Source organism: Ranitomeya imitator, chromosome 1 (assembly GCF_032444005.1).
Source record: "Ranitomeya imitator isolate aRanImi1 chromosome 1, aRanImi1.pri, whole genome shotgun sequence".
Taxonomy (NCBI): Eukaryota; Metazoa; Chordata; class Amphibia; order Anura; family Dendrobatidae; genus Ranitomeya; species Ranitomeya imitator.
The window spans coordinates 224,544,818-224,560,629 of record NC_091282.1 but is presented as its reverse complement, the minus strand read 5'-3'; the positions used below and the strand labels follow the sequence as shown (position 1 = coordinate 224,560,629).

At 46.7% G+C, this 15,812-nt stretch overlaps 1 protein-coding gene across 1 annotated transcript in view; it reads right to left on the bottom strand.

Moving 5' to 3' along the window:
* LZTR1 (leucine zipper like post translational regulator 1) overlaps positions 1 to 15,812 on the bottom strand; it is an 86,376-nt gene that overhangs the window by 37,928 nt on the left and 32,636 nt on the right. Inside the window, exon 10 of the mRNA XM_069754171.1 lies at positions 12,519 to 12,629. Within this exon, the coding sequence (XP_069610272.1) occupies positions 12,519 to 12,629 (111 nt within the window). The remainder of the gene's footprint in view (positions 1 to 12,518; positions 12,630 to 15,812) is intronic.

Below are 15,812 nucleotides of genomic sequence, written 5' to 3'. Positions count from 1 at the left end.
ATAAGACACCTATCCATTAGTAACCCCATAGTGATATTGTATAAAAAAAAAACACACACACACCCAGAATAAAGTAGTTTATTTAAAATAATGACACAGACTCATTTAATGAATCTTAATTAAACAATACTCACCGAACGCCTAAACCACTGACGCCAACGTCTCCTGCAACAAAAATAAAATAATAAACCACAATATTCCTCACCTGTCTGCAGAGAACATAATCCATAATATTCCACGACGATCCTGATAACTTTGAGAGCAGTCACTAACGTGAGTGCTCTCAAAAGACAGCTGGCGATACACTGGGGAGCGATTACCTCCTGTCAGTGTGATAGAAATATATATATCATGTAGATCTCACTTGCATGTATACTCCTTTAAATCATATATATATTCCTTTAAATCACATATACTTACACAAAAGCAAATATATCTATCTACTCAGCTACTTTATAATCAATTGCTCAATTTAGCCACATGACCTAGGCCAGATTGTGCTCGGTACTTTCCGCTATGTCTCAAACACCTTAAAAACGGGAAGTTGGACTAGATGTTCGGGACTGATACCGCTGAGTCTTCTGAAATGGCAGATCAACAGTGCCAAATGTACTAAGTGCTGGTCAGATGTCTCAACTTTGCCCTACATACCGAGAGCTACATTTTAGTTGCATAATCAGCAGTCATATGCGCATTAATCACAATATTCCATATATATCAGATAACCAATAATTGAATTGTATGTTAATTAACTAACCGCCCCAACCAACACCTTTCTATATGTTATTATAAAAACTATGTATCAGGAAATAAATCTCCAGTCTTTGATTGAATGTCAAGCTGTCACCACGTGTCAGACTCATTCTTTAAGGGCTCAGAAATAATAATTGGGAGCGACCGCAGCACACACGGGTAGATTTATCCAACCCAAATTTCCATATCAAATGGCGCCCCCGCGAGGCCGGACGAAGATATCACAGGAGGGGATCCTGCTGACCGGACAGACGAGGGTGCGGGCCACGGCCTTGGCCCACGGGACGGAGACTGCAGCTCCATCAGAGTAAGGTAAGAAAATTCTATCATCTTACCTGAATGTCCCCTGTGCCCAGTCCGGGTCTGTACCTTTAGCCGGTCAGGTGTGGTCACCACCGCATTCCCAGGTAGTGTAAAAAGTCCGAGCCTGAACCTAAACCCTGGGATATAAGTCAAGGTGTCTGCTGTGTGCCGTGTATATGTTCTGTGTTTGTGTAACATCCGGGAGAAGCAAGGAACAGTGACTGTTTGTGGTTGCTGGGTAACAGACCGCAGGAAGTCAAATCGCTCGATAAGTTATTGCAGGATTCCCGTGCATAGGAGGGACAGGCAGTCCCGGGGCAGGTGGTCCCAGGCTCCAGGCACGGGTAGTGATAACTTAGAGGGCTACTGCAGATTCCCGTAGTGCCGACTATCTAGTTAGATAGGTCGGACCGGGGTGGTAGAATTCCCACCTGTTGTGTTTCTCACTCAGGTGGCCCGGGCATAGGTGTGCTCAGTGCGATTGGCAGTAGTCTGTTTCCCAGTGCAACCTGCACGTGTCACAGAATAATAAAGTCTCCTGGATGTCAATGTTTTTGTCTGTTAATGTCACGTATTGTTGCTTAACTGCATAGAATTGAAAAAGAAGTTGTTTTTTTTTTTTTTTTTTTTCCTCTCTCTCCCCGTCTGTTCTCTATTTAGAACTTCCCCTCCTCCATGCAGTTAGGAGAAATATATGCATTGTAAATTACACGGTCACCACCGTTTTGTTTTGTTTTTTTGTCGTCTTTTTTTTCCTATTCTTTTTGTTGCTAAGTTTCCTGTTTTTGCATATATATATAACAGTTATTTGAAGAGGTGAAACTAAATGATATCTATCATTTTTGATGTGACATACGTGATTTTTGGTATAACAGCAGCTGCTGATAAAAAGGGGAAGTGTGTCTCTGACTGCATTTAAGCGCAGAGTACAAAGAAATAAAAAACACAGGGGGGAGAAGAGAAGCCGTTTTTTAATTTAATTTTATTTTCTGTTTTTTTGTTGCATCTTGAAGTTTTTAGACCTTTTTTTAAGGTTTTCAAAGTTTCTTTTCTTTTCTGCCTCTTCACTTTTTGTTTAAAAGGGTTTCTTTCTTTTCTGTAAAGATCCTGAATTTTGGATCGTGTACCGAGTTTTTTATGGTTCTTCTATGTTTTGATTTCAACATCTTACATCAATTTTTTGAAAGCTCCCTTTTTCTTCTATTTTTCGTGTTTTTATATACTTACCTCCTTGAGATTTTTATTGTTGTGTTTTTTATTTCTCTTTTTGCAATGGGGAATAATTTGGCCAAGCAACAGGAGAGCCTTTTGCTTCCTGATGAGAAAACGGCTCCTCAAATAGTAGCAGAGCACGAAGGTGTCAGATATGTGAAGAATTACAGGCAACTCATGAAAGTATGTGAAATCCATCAGGGAGGTAGGCTTAGAGCTGCAGAGTGGCATGATGTCTTAAAAAGAAATAAAGGAAAGCTAGTTGATACTAACTTGCTGCCCACTGCAACAGCATGGTATAAGGTGGCTACAGACTTACAACATTTAGGGAGCACTGAAAGATATGTGAAGGAGTCAGGAAGTGATTTTTATGTGTACAAAGTAGGGAAAGGTGTTAAACCATCAGCACCTCCCCCATATGGGGATGAAAAATATTGGGTGTGTGCAGTCTGCACCCAGCAGAATCCATTGTACAGGGAGACTTGCTCAGCATGTGGCGCGCCCCGCCCAAACTTGGTACAGGGAGATGGCACTGTTACTCTGACAATGCCGGCACGGGCTGCATCAAAGAAGAAGGAATTCTCTTCTTGTCTTTCTCCTCCATCTTTTTCCTCTCTGTCTTCTGCACTGCCCTCTCCTCCTCCTCTTTCATCTCCACCTCTTTCTCCTCCTCTTTCTCTTCCTCACCCTTCTCATTATTCCGCACCTCCTCCTCCTACACCACACCCACCTTCTTCTTCTTCTTCATCTCCTCCCCCTACACCACACCCACCTCCTTCTTCTTCATCTCCTCCTCCTACACCACACCCACCTCCTTCACACTTTTCATCTCCTCCTCTCTCTCTCTGAAGCACTCTCCCCTTCCTCTAAATCACCCATCTTTTCCTTACTCTGTGTCACACTCTCCTTCTCCTGATCTGCTGCCTGTCGGGCAGGTGCCGAGTCTAGGCAGTGTGGTGTCTCTGTATCCAGTGCTCACAGCACAAGGCACATTCTATGTTCCCAATACAGCTAAGCCTCTGACAGTCATGGTATCGGGGGAGGAGGGTGGAAATCCCCCAGTAGAAGGCACCCCCCAAGCCGCAGCAGGCTTCCCCCAGGCAAACCCAGCAGCAGGCAGCTCAGGTCCGGGGACAGGGGGGGGGGGGGAGGGGAGACAGGCATCACCATCAGATGGTGATCAGTATCCCCGGTCAGAGCAGCCAACATTCACACCACAATTGAACTATAATCCTCCACAGCCTCAGCAGGGTGGGGACACATCCTCTCACAAAAAGACAATATCCAAGACTGCTTATCAGCCACTGCATGACCCCAGTGCACTCTATCACAACTATTCCTCTGATGAGGATGAAGAGGGGACTTCATACATGCTACCCAGTACTAGAAAGAAAAACCCACGGGCACCTAGGAGACAGGGGCAGATAGAAGCACCACCATTACACTATGTGCACTTCACCCCAAGTCAGGTGACCAGTATCCTCAACAATCTTCCAGATCCAGAGATGCACCCCATGGCATTCTACAGAAGAATGCAGCAGAACCAGCGCACATATGCAGCCACCTGGAATGATCTGTGGGCCGTGATGGAGATAAAGGCAGGTGATGCCTTCTGGCCAATCATGAAAGAACACTTCAAGCTTTCAGCAGACTTAGACGTACATGCCTGGGAGTCAGGGCCGAAGCTGATTGAACAACTCAGAGAGTGGGCCAAAGGCAGGCTGGCCGGACAGGCCCTCAGCTTACATGACATGAGTCAGGAGAAGACAGAGTCTGTAAAGAAGTTTCATGGCAGAGTAATGCAAGTATTCCAGGACTTGGGCTTCACCATTCATCACCAGATACACACGCAAATGTTGGCACAGGCCTTTGTGCATGGACTGAGACAGCCAATCAGGAAACCACTGATAGTGGCTAGGCCCGAGAACAGGTCAATAGCAGTGGACTGACCCAGCAAAACGGGTTATGTGCACCTAGGAGACTGTTTATTGTCAATTGTCACCAAAACTGCTGCCATTATAGCACCACAAAGAGCGCGAAGAAGGAAACGGGTGCAGTGCTGCTGAGAACGCCGGAAGGGGAGCCAGAAGTGAAGACGCTGCAAAGTGCCGAACGACACACCGGAAGAACCGCTGCAGACTCCGGAGAGGAGACATCAACCTCAAGGTTAGCAAAGGGGAGAAGCTATGTCAAAGCAGGGGGAAGAAGTGATGGCAGATGCAGCCACAGCCCCTGTATTGCCCCAAGACCTTGAGTTGGATGCAGCCACCGGTCTCATGGCACCCCCGGGCCTCGCCACGGACGCACCTGCAGGCCCCATCTTACCACTGCAGCTTCAATCAGCAAGCCGGACCCCGCTGCCGCTACAGTGTCCATCATGCCGTTGTCCACAGTAGCCAAAGGGATTGAGTCCCAACCAGGAATGCAGAAGACAGCCCCTCTTATGGTGACCACTGACCTGGAAGCGCAACCACCCTACAAAGACAGAAGAAGTGTCAAGTGTTGCAACTGTGGCAAGTTTGGCCATTTCTGGAACCAGTGCAGAGCACCCATGCAACCCAAGAGTTGGTCCAGAGAAACAGGTCAAGGAAGAAGTACAGAAGGCAGTGAAGTACCCCGTCCATGGGAGAGGGGTAAGCAAGCCAGGTCTGCAAGACACTACGCTCCTGACATGTAAAACCCCGTCTGCAGGACCAATGCCTGAAATTGCCCTGAAAGTGGATGGCGTTGTCAGATCTTTTCTTGTGGACACTGGTGCAGCCAGAAGTGTGATGAGACATGTGGAACTCCCTGACCCTACCTGCCTATCAGAATCCTCTGTGTCTTGCGTAGGCATCGACGGTCAAGTCAGAAATTCACAGCTTACAAAGCCTCTGAGCGTGTGCACTCAGCCAGGACACTCTATCCTGTCCCAGTTTTTGGTGTCAAGAACCTGCCCACTCAACCTACTGGGGGCAGACCTTCTACAGAAACTAAAAGCAACCATAGTGTTCCAGGAAGATGGGACCGTGACCCTTTCTTCACCTCTGACCCAGGAAGAGTCAGTCATGCTGGCAGCCTTACAGGAACCTCAAACAACCCATGAAGGCCTACCCAAGGAGGTACTGGACGTAGTACCAGAAAGTCTATGGTCTAAGGGACCCCAAGATGTGGGAAAACTTCAGGTTGCCCCGGTGCAGGTATCGCTCAAGCCAGGTACTCCATATCCTCGTAAGGCCCAGTATCCCTTGTCCATCGCACAGAGTCAAGCCGTCTCAGACCAATTGAAGGTGTTCCTGGAAATAGGGGTCGTTGTCCCCTGCACCTCTCCTTGCAATACCCCGCTTTTCCCTGTCAAGAAAAAAAACTGTAAAAGGAGAGCCAGCCAAGTTCAGAATGGTACATGACCTAAGAGCGGTGAATGACGCTACAGTATTTGAAACTCCAATTGTGCTGAATCCACACACCCTGCTCTCAAATGTGCCTTCCACAGCAACAGTATTCACGGTGATCGACTTGGCAAATGCTTTCTTCAGTGTTCCCCTCCATCCAGACGACCAGTTCCTGTTTGCCTTCACGCATCAGGGGGCACAGTACACATGGGCGGTGATGCCCCAGGGGGCCCAGAACAGCCCCTCGCAATTCACCAAAGAAATGTCCACAGTTCTCGCCAACTGGATCACAGAGCATGCAGAAGTGACCCTGCTACAATACGTGGACGATCTACTCCTTTGTGCAGTTGACTTTGACACGTGTAAAGCACATTCCGTGTCTCTCCTACTCTACTTGGCGAAACAACACTGCAAGGTCTCGAAGAACAAAGTCCAGTGGTGTCTGAAGCGAGTTACGTTCCTTGGGCACTGCATTGCTCACCAGACTAAACACCTGACAGATGACCGGAAGACCACAGTGGAGAAGATGGCTCCCCCAACAACTCCAAAGGCACTACAAGCTTTTCTTGGTCTAGTTTCGTATTGCAGAGCCTGGATCACCGATGCCTCAGTCCTAATGCAACCTCTGTATGACTGCGTTAACGTAACCCCGTTCCTGCTAACAGATGTGGCCTTCAGTTCGTTCAAGAAGCTAAAAGACTCAGTAGTCTCAGCGCCAGCGCTAGGCCTACCTGACTACGAGAAGCCATTCCGTCTCTATCTGATGGAGAAAGAAGGCCATGCTACTGGAGTCCTGACACAGATTCACAGGGAAAGACAGAGACCTCTAGGCTATTTTTCAGCTCGCCTGGATCCAGTTGCAAGGGGAGCCCCTTCCTGCATGAGAGCAGTATTTGCAGCACACGCCCTCCTGGACAAAACAGCTGACATCATTCTTGGACATCCACTGGAAATCCTGGCTCCACATGACATCTCAGCAATTCTCAATCAAACCCAGCCAAAACATCTCTCCACCGCAAGACATCTTCGTTTACAGTGCTCGCTACTACTGCCTGACAACGTCACCATCTCCAGATGTACAGTCCTCAATCCTCCCAAGGGGGGATACAGATACGAATCTTCCAGATCAAAATCTGCATGATACCTTCCACAAGGATCTGGATTTGCTCCGACCGGATGATCATGATTGTTTCAGCATCATGCAACAGGAAACAGCAGGACTACCCAATGTGGCAGAAGAGCCACTGGCCAACCCAGAGTTGATCCTCTATGTAGATGGCTCCAGATTTGCAGATGATGAAGGAAGATTTCACACGGGATGTGCAGTGACCAGCAATCAAGAAATCCTGTGGTCCAGGAGTCTGCCACCTAGCCTGTCAGCCCAAGAAGCAGAACGGATAGCGCTGACGAAGGCTTGCCAGATTGCAGAAGGCAAAACTGCGAACATTTACACCGATTCAAGGTATTCGCATGGCATAGCACACGACTTCGGACCCATCTGGGCTGCAAGAGACTTCATCACAGAAAGTGGAACAACCGTAAAGCATCATGGAGCTATTAAAGACCTACTGAGCGCACTCCAACTCCCAAAAATGGTGGCAGTACTGAAGGTCAAAGCACATGGAAAACTGAACACAGTAGAGGCACGGGGCAACAACATGGCGGATATGGCAGCCAAAGAAGCCGCCAAAGGAAGACAGTATGGAGAAATGGGAGAGGTCGTAGAGCCGGACGGCTACTACGTGGCAACTGAGGACAAGACACCAGATGAGATGACGTCTTGGGATCTATTCAAGAAGTTGCAAGAACAAGCCCCAAAGGAGGAGAAGGAGAATTGGATGCGGAAGGGTGCAACACATCAAGAAGGAAGGGTATACTCAATGGACTACAAACCCTGTTTACCCCAAAGCATGTACCCTATGGTGGTCCAGTGGGCACATGGGCCCACGCACAGATCAAAGACACAGATGAATGATCTGATTGGTGCTTACTGGTTCGCTCCAGGGATCTCCACCCTAACAGCCAAGTTCACTAGCAGCTGTCTGACTTGCGGCAAATGCAACCCTGGAAGAATGGAGAAAGTTCCCACACATCATCTTGCCAGACCGCTGTACCGCTTCCAGAGGATCCAGATAGACCACATCCAGATGCCGCCAAGTGGGGGATTCGAATATGCCCTTGTGGTCGTGGACGTGTTTTCAGGATGGCCAGAAGCTTTCCCAGTGAGGAATCAGTCAGCAAAGACTACTGCAAAGAAGCTACTCTCAGAGATCGTGTGCAGATACGGGGTCCCAGAAGTGATAGAGAGTGATCAGGGGCCCGCATTCACAGCAAACCTCACAAGGGAGATCTGTTCAGCAGTAGGGTCAGACTTAGGCCTACACACTCCCTACCACCCCCAGAGTAGCGGGAAAGTAGAAAGACTGAATGGGACACTCAAAAACAGGATGTTAAAAGTTGCCCAAGAGACACGCAAACCATGGCATGAGACACTCCCCATCGCACTGTTTAGTGTCAGGCACACTCCCCGGGGCCCAGAAAAGCTGTCACCCCATGAGATTCTGTTTGGATCCAGCCCTCGGTTAGGGGTATTCTTCCCCCAACAGTTGACAATGCAATATGATACTTTGTCTGCTTACGTAATTCAGTTGACCAAAAAACTTGCTAACATCCATTCTCGAGTTTTCTCTTCATTACCAGATCCAGGATCGGTACCCGGTTCACACTCCCTGAAACCAGGAGACTGGTTGTTGGTGAAGAAGTTTGTGAGGAGAACGTTCGACCCCAGATTTGACGGTCCCTTCCAAGTGCTGCTGACGACACCAACCTCTGTGAAACTAGAGGGAAGGCCCACTTGGATCCACGCATCGCACTGCAAGAAGGCTCCCGTACCAGAAGATACGCCTAAGCCAGAATGATCCTGATGATGGAAAAGACAGTGAAGGAAACAACAAACCTGATGCCGCATCTCCTCCTGGACGAACCTATCCGAATTCAGATTCACCCACCTGATGGCTCCTCCAATCCTGATGATGACGACGAATATGTGGAACTGATCAAACAGAGTCGCCAATATGAGACCATGCATGTTTCTACCCCCGTTTAGGGACAGATCTCCTGATCGCCCATTGCGAAAGTCTGTACGGTGTAGGGCATAGGCACTAGGTTTTCGTCAGTTCGCCGGCAGCACAAAAGAGTTGCAGCGCTTTGGGACAGGAGGCTAGGCTTAGGGCAAGTGATATCTAAGGGGGGCTTGTGATAGAAATATGTATATCATGTAGATCTCACTTGAATGTATACTCCTTTAAATCATATACAGTTAGGGCCAGAAATATTTGGACAGTGACACAAGTTTTGTTATTTTAGCTGTTTACAAAAACATGTTCAGAAATACAATTATATATATAATATGGGCTGAAAGTGCACACTCCCAGCTGCAATATGATAGTTTCCACATCCAAATCGGAGAAAGGGTTTAGGAATCATAGCTGTGTAATGCATAGCGTCCTCTTTTTCAAGGGACCAAAAGTAATTGGACAATGGACTCTAAGGGCTGCAATTAACTCTGAAGGCGTCTCCCTCGTTAACCTGTAATCAATGAAGTAGTTAAAAGGTCAGGGGTGGATTCCAGGTGTGTGGTTTTGCATTTGGAAGCTGTTGCTGTGAGCAGACAACATGCGGTCAAAGGAACTCTCAATTGAGGTGAAGCAGAACATCCTGAGGCTGAAAAAAAAGAAAAAATCCATCAGAGAGATAGCAGACATGCTTGGAGTAGCAAAATCAACAGTTGGGTACATTCTGAGAAAAAAGGAATTGACTGGTGAGCTTGGGAACTCAAAAAGGCCTGGGCGTCCACGGATGACAACAGTGGTGGATGATCGCCGCATACTTAATTTGGTGAAGAAGAACCCGTTCACAACATCAACTGAAGTCCAGAACACTCTCAGTGAAGTAGGTGTATCGGTCTCTAAGTCAACAGTAAAGAGAAGACTCCATGACAGTAAATACAAAGGGTTCACATCTAGATGCAAACCATTCATCAATACCAAAAATAGACAGGCCAGAGTTAAATTTGCAGAAAAAAACCTCAAGAAGCCAGCTCAGTTCTGGAAAAGTATTCTATGGACAGATGAGACAAAGATCAACCTGTACCAGAATGATGGAAAGAAAAAAGTTTGGAGAAGAAAGGGAACGGCACATGATCCAAGGCACACCACATCCTCTGTAAAACATGGTGGAGGCAACGTGATGGCATGGGCATGCATGGCTTTCAATGGCACTGGGTCACTTGTGTTTATTGATGACATAAGAGCAGACAAGAGTAGCCGGATGAATTCTGAAGTGTACCGGGATATACTTTCAGCCCAGATTCAGCCAAATGCTGCAAAGCTGATTGGACGGCGCCACATAGTACAGATGGACAATGACCCCAAGCATACATCCAAAGCTACCCAGGAGTTCATGAGTGTCAAAAAGTGGAACATTCTGCAATGGCCAAGTCAATCTCCAGATCTAAACCCAATTGAGCATGCATTTCACTTGCTCAAATCCAGACTTAAGACGGAAAGACCCACAAACAAGCAAGACCTGAAGGCTGCGGCTGTAAAGGCCTGGCAAAGCATTAAGAAGGAGGAAACCCAGCGTTTGGTGATGTCCATGGGTTCCAGACTTAAGGCAGTGATTGCCTCCAAAGGATTTGCAACAAAATATTGAAAATAAAAATATTTTGTTTGGGTTATGTTTATTTGTCCAATTACTTTTGACCTCCTAAAATGTGGAGTGTTTGTAAAGAAATGTGTACAATTCCTACATTTTCTATCAGATATTTTTGTTCAACCCTTCAAATTAAACGTTACAATCTGCACTTGAATTCTGTTGTAGAGGTTTCATTTCAAATCCAATGTGGTGGCATGCAGAGCCCAACTCGCGAAAATTGTGTCACTGTCCAAATATTTCTGGCCCTAACTGTATATATTCCTTTAAATCACATATACTTACACAAAAGCAAATATATCTATCTACTCAGCTACTTTATAATCAATTGCTCAATTTAGCCACATGACCTAGGCCAGATTGTGCTCGGTACTTTCCGCTATGTCTCAAACACCTTAAAAACTGGAAGTTGGACCAGATGTTCGGGACTGATACCGCTGAGTCTTCTGAAATGGCAGATCAACAGTGCCAAATGTACTAAGTGCTGGTCAGATGTCTCAACTTTGCCCTACATACCGAGAGCTACATTTAAGTTGCATAATCAGCAGTCATATGCGCATTAATCACAATATTCCATATATATCAGATAACCAATAATTGAATTGTATGTTAATTAACTAACCGCCCCAACCACACCTTTCTATATGTTATTATAAAAACTATGTATCAGGAAATAAATCTCCAGTCTTTGATTGAATGTCAAGCTGTCACCACGTGTCAGACTCATTCTTTAAGGGCTCAGAAATAATAATTGGGAGCGGCCGCAGCACACACGGGTAGATTTATCCAACCCAAATTTCCATATCACTGACCTGTCGTGAGAAAGTTCTCACGGTGCCGTAAGCGAAAGCTCCAAAGTTGATGAACTCCGGTGACCTTTCCACGGTAGTGATATACTGCACGAGTGATTACCTCCAGTCAGTATCGCCAGGGCAAGGTAGAGCAGTCACATGAGATCGCTGTGGGACACTCAGGATTACGTGGACAGGTGAGTATATGGTGGATTATAATTTTACATTATTTCTAGGAGACGAGGGCATTGGGGATTTGATGTTAGGCGAGTATGTTTTTTTTTTCTTTAAAATATGTATGTAATCATTTTACTTTTTATTTATTTTTTGAATTGTGAACACAGGCGACGGCTGACAAGAGACTACGTCTCCCATCAACTGTTATCAGTGACAGCAGACGTAGCCCAATGGGAGCAGTAGTCTCATCAGCCCACACCTGCTGACCCACGGTAAAATTTTTACCGCGGGTCACAGACACAGCTGCGGGGTCACACCAACATATGACAGAATGACCCAAAAGCGCTCTGACCGACTGCTCATTACCGCTGATAAACACTGCGCCGGTATTTCCCACACTGTCTCGCAAATGACAGCGTGGGAAACACCATAGGAAGCCAGGAAATACAAACAAAACTCAGAACATCCGCAGCAAATCCGCAAACATCTTTATACCTGCGTTTTTGCTGCGGATTTGACTGACTCAATTGAAGTTAATGCTGCAAAAAAAATGCACAAATAAATGACATGCTGCAGAAAAAAAAAGCACTGCAAATAATTTACTGATCATGTGCACAACACTTCAGGATTGTCATTGAATTAGCTGGCATAAGGATTCCATAGCGTTTTTGGCCCATTTCCACACATGAAAACCGCTGCGAAAATGCATCAAAAACGTACTGTGTGCACACAGCCTTATTCTCTTATGAGTTAGGATTACAGATTTCCAGCCTTATTAGAAACCCCTGTAAAAAAATATTTCTACTCCACTGGAAATCTTGCTTCGATTGTTACCTGAGAGTGGTATGGTCGGTGGGGTAAAGTGTCCTCTTAGGTAACATTTCGGCATACATTTGCCGACTACTTTGCCGTTTGCCATAGCTACTGAAGAAGTGGCATCTCTTATTGCTTCTGTGTTTGGAGAAAGCCCCTGATCAGGTTCTAGAATATGCTCAGATGCCATCATGACTTTTGGCTCTTATTTTCCTCTGGGATGGGCTGTGACTTGGATTAGTTTTGTCTGCTCAAATTCCCTTCGTCTGATACTTCAAATCAGTCATAAAAGTGACAAGCGACCAATGAAAAATGTGTAACAAATATACATTAATCTTTGTTGCCCTGAGGGCAGACATGTCCTCTGTATGTCACATTGTGTTACCTGGAACCGATACATTTCTCCGCTCCTGACATTGTTATCCACGGTCCCCCCAAAGATGTACATGGCATCAGCAATGACAGCGGCAGCGTGGAACAGGCGGCCACTGGGCAGCTGAAATATAAGGTTTGGGGTATTTATTTCATTGTAATCAGAAATCATCATGACCTTGGGTAAATGTGCATCAGTCATATATAAATACATTCTATAAGAAAAACCTTAAAAAATGACATGATCATGTCCTGTGATAAATATATAAAGAATTGGATCTGATGCCAGGCTTGGCCCCTACTAGCACTTTATATCCTTTTTTCAACTGTTTGTGACTAAAGCACCTTTAATTGTTTTGTCCAATTTTTTTCAAGCTGGGACATACTCGTATATTTCCGTCATCCAACTTTAAGCCCTAACCACTTTTGTACTTTGCTTTATTATAACATTCCCTATACAGCATAGTCCTATATCTGTTTATTTTTATTCTTTACTTCCTGTGAGGTTTTCTTTTATGGGAGTCTTCAATGGGAATGCTCAGGAGGATGGCCCTACAGTCACTTCCCTGCAGTTTCTATCGCCCCCTTCCCAAAACAGGATGCCGTCAGGGGGTGGCGCTGCAGTCACTTATCACAGCTTCTGTCACCACCATCCTCTGACGACACACTTCTATCCCCACCACCCACAGTCAGAGGCCTCCGCCAGTTCCTGATTCAGACACTGCTGCCTCTGTCTCTGAAATTATTGGTCAGAGGGCAGCGATAAAAGCAGGGTGAGTGCTTGCAGCACTGCCCCAAAGCTTCTATCACTGCCATGAAATGAGTAGTCATCAGGAGGCAGCGCTGGTGTCAATTACCGCTTCAAGCAACACCTCTGCAGCATGACAACTTGTTTCAGAGCAGTGAAAATGTGAGGTGGTCCTGTGGGCACTCACCCTGCATCTATCACTGCCCCCTAATGATGTCTCATTTCAGGGAAAGTCCCAGCGTTGGCAGAAGTAGAGACTGGGGAAGACATTAAAGATGCGAGAGTAGGTAGGTAGGGGGGCAGCAGCTGCGGTCACTTCTCCATCACCCCCCTGAAACAGAACATTGTCAGGGAATGGAGATAAGAATATGTGGTAAGTGGGGGCGTGTCCTAGCTGGCCATGTGAGTGGAAGCAGGGAAGAGTGCTCTTGCTGCCAGAAGGACAAAAATCCTGCTTTAACCCCCGATTTTCGGGTAAATTCACCTAAATCCGGCTGGCTGAAGGTCCGGAGAGTGCAGTGGTGCGGAGCGGCGGGTCCGGAGTCGGCAGCGATGACCAGGAGGCGGCAGAAAGACGCTGGCACCAGCGATGCAGGAGCCGGCCAAGATGGTGCCGATGCTAGGGAGGACGCCGAGAAGGAGAACGCCGCGCATGGAGGTGGCCGCAAAGCTGCAGCAGTATGCCAGAGTGGAGGCTGCTGAGGAGGCAGAACCAGGATCTGGAGCTGGAGCTGACCAGGAGGAGGAGGAAGCAAGCAAGGCTGAGCAGCATGAGGTACAGAGGGGGAAGGAGAGAGGCAGCATGGCTGGGGCTAGTGGGGGACCTCAAGCCATATCACAGGGAGAGGAGTCGACTCTTAGAGATGTTATCACACTGATCTCTTCATGTCAGCAATCCCTGAACTCCTTGGCCCAGCAGATGCAGGAAGTTAAAGGGGACACGGCACAGATTAATGCGGCTCTGCAGAAAATGGACAAACGTATAGGAGTGGTGGAGGAGAGGGTGAGCACGGCAGAAGATCACATAGTGAAATTACAAAAAGCTGAAAAGAAGTTCGCCCAAGCAACAGCAGAGCTCGCTGCCAAAAATGAGGATCTGGAAAATAGATCATGAAGAAATAATATACGTATAGTGGGGTTGCCTGAAAAGACTGAGGGGAGAAATCCCACAGAATTTGTTGAAAATTGGCTGCTGGAGAAGATTGGGAGCACAGTGTTGACAAAAGTTTTTGCTGTTGAACGGGCTCATAGGGTCCCGCCACAGCCCCCTGCCCCAGGAACAAATCCCCGTACCATGCTTGCTAAAATACTGAACTACAGGGACAGAGACATTATCCTCAGAAAAGCTAGAGAGATGGAGGATCTGACGGCTGGAGGTCAAAAAATTGCCATTTATCCGGATTATTCCGCTGCGGTTCAGAAACAGCGGATGAAGTTTGCTGGAGTCAAGCGGCGACTAAGGGAGCTGGGAGTGCAGTATTCAGTGATGTTTCCTGCAAAGCTGAGACTGGTGGCTTTTAATAAGACCCACTTTTTCCTGACACCGGAGGACGCTACCCAGTGGCTTGATACTCATGAGAAAAAACTTAAGGGAATGGGCGACTGACATTTCGGCGAGATCCAGTTGGGATTTGTTTTCTCTGTCGATAGAGGAGAGTTCTGCGCTCGTTAGCAATGGTTAAAGAGTTGAGCAACTGTTGGGGGTTTTGCTGGGCCATATTGAAGGAATGGCCGGAGGGGACAGTACCAACTACTAAGTACGGGGGAGGAGGGTTATGCTGGTTACTGTGAACTGGTTTGGTACTTTTTCTATATGTTAATATAAGTTGAAATGTTAAGATACAATAAAGTGAAAGTTGGGGGGGAAATTGTGATTGCTATGGCAGCAGGATGCGAATGGAGAGGGTTAAGTAAGGGAGAGTGTTCGCAGTGGGGCCCCACTCTTGATGAGAGGAAGAATGCGTTATATTGGGGGGGTTAATGGGGCAAGTTGGGAGGGGGCAGGGGGGGTGGGAGGGTTGGGGCAGCTCATACTTGGGAAATTGGATACTTTAAAAAATGATGAGCCACATGATGGGAGATTGTATTAAAATATTGAGTTGGAATGTGAGAGGTCTGGCGGATAAAACACGGCGGGCGGCAAGTCTGCAGTATGTCCGAGAACAGAAGGTCTCAATGATATGCCTGCTAGAGACACATTTAGTGCGTGAGAGGGTGAATGTATTGAATAGGCGCTGGATACAGAGGGCGTATCATTCTACTTTCTCGACGTACTCTAGGGGTGTGTCTGTGTTAATACCTGCGGGGGTGCAGTATGAGGAGGTATGGTAAAAGAGGATGTGGATGGTCAGTATGTGGTGGTGAAATGTAAAATAAATGGAGTGTTGATGTGTATAGCGGCAATGTATATTCCGCCCCCATACTCAAGTAAGAAGATAAGAGAGGTGCTGGAGAGGGTAGAGCGTTGGGGACCGTTACCATCTCTAATTATTGGCGATCTTAATAATATCTGTGATGACTTTTGGGACAAAAACAAAAATCCCCAGAATAGAACAGGGG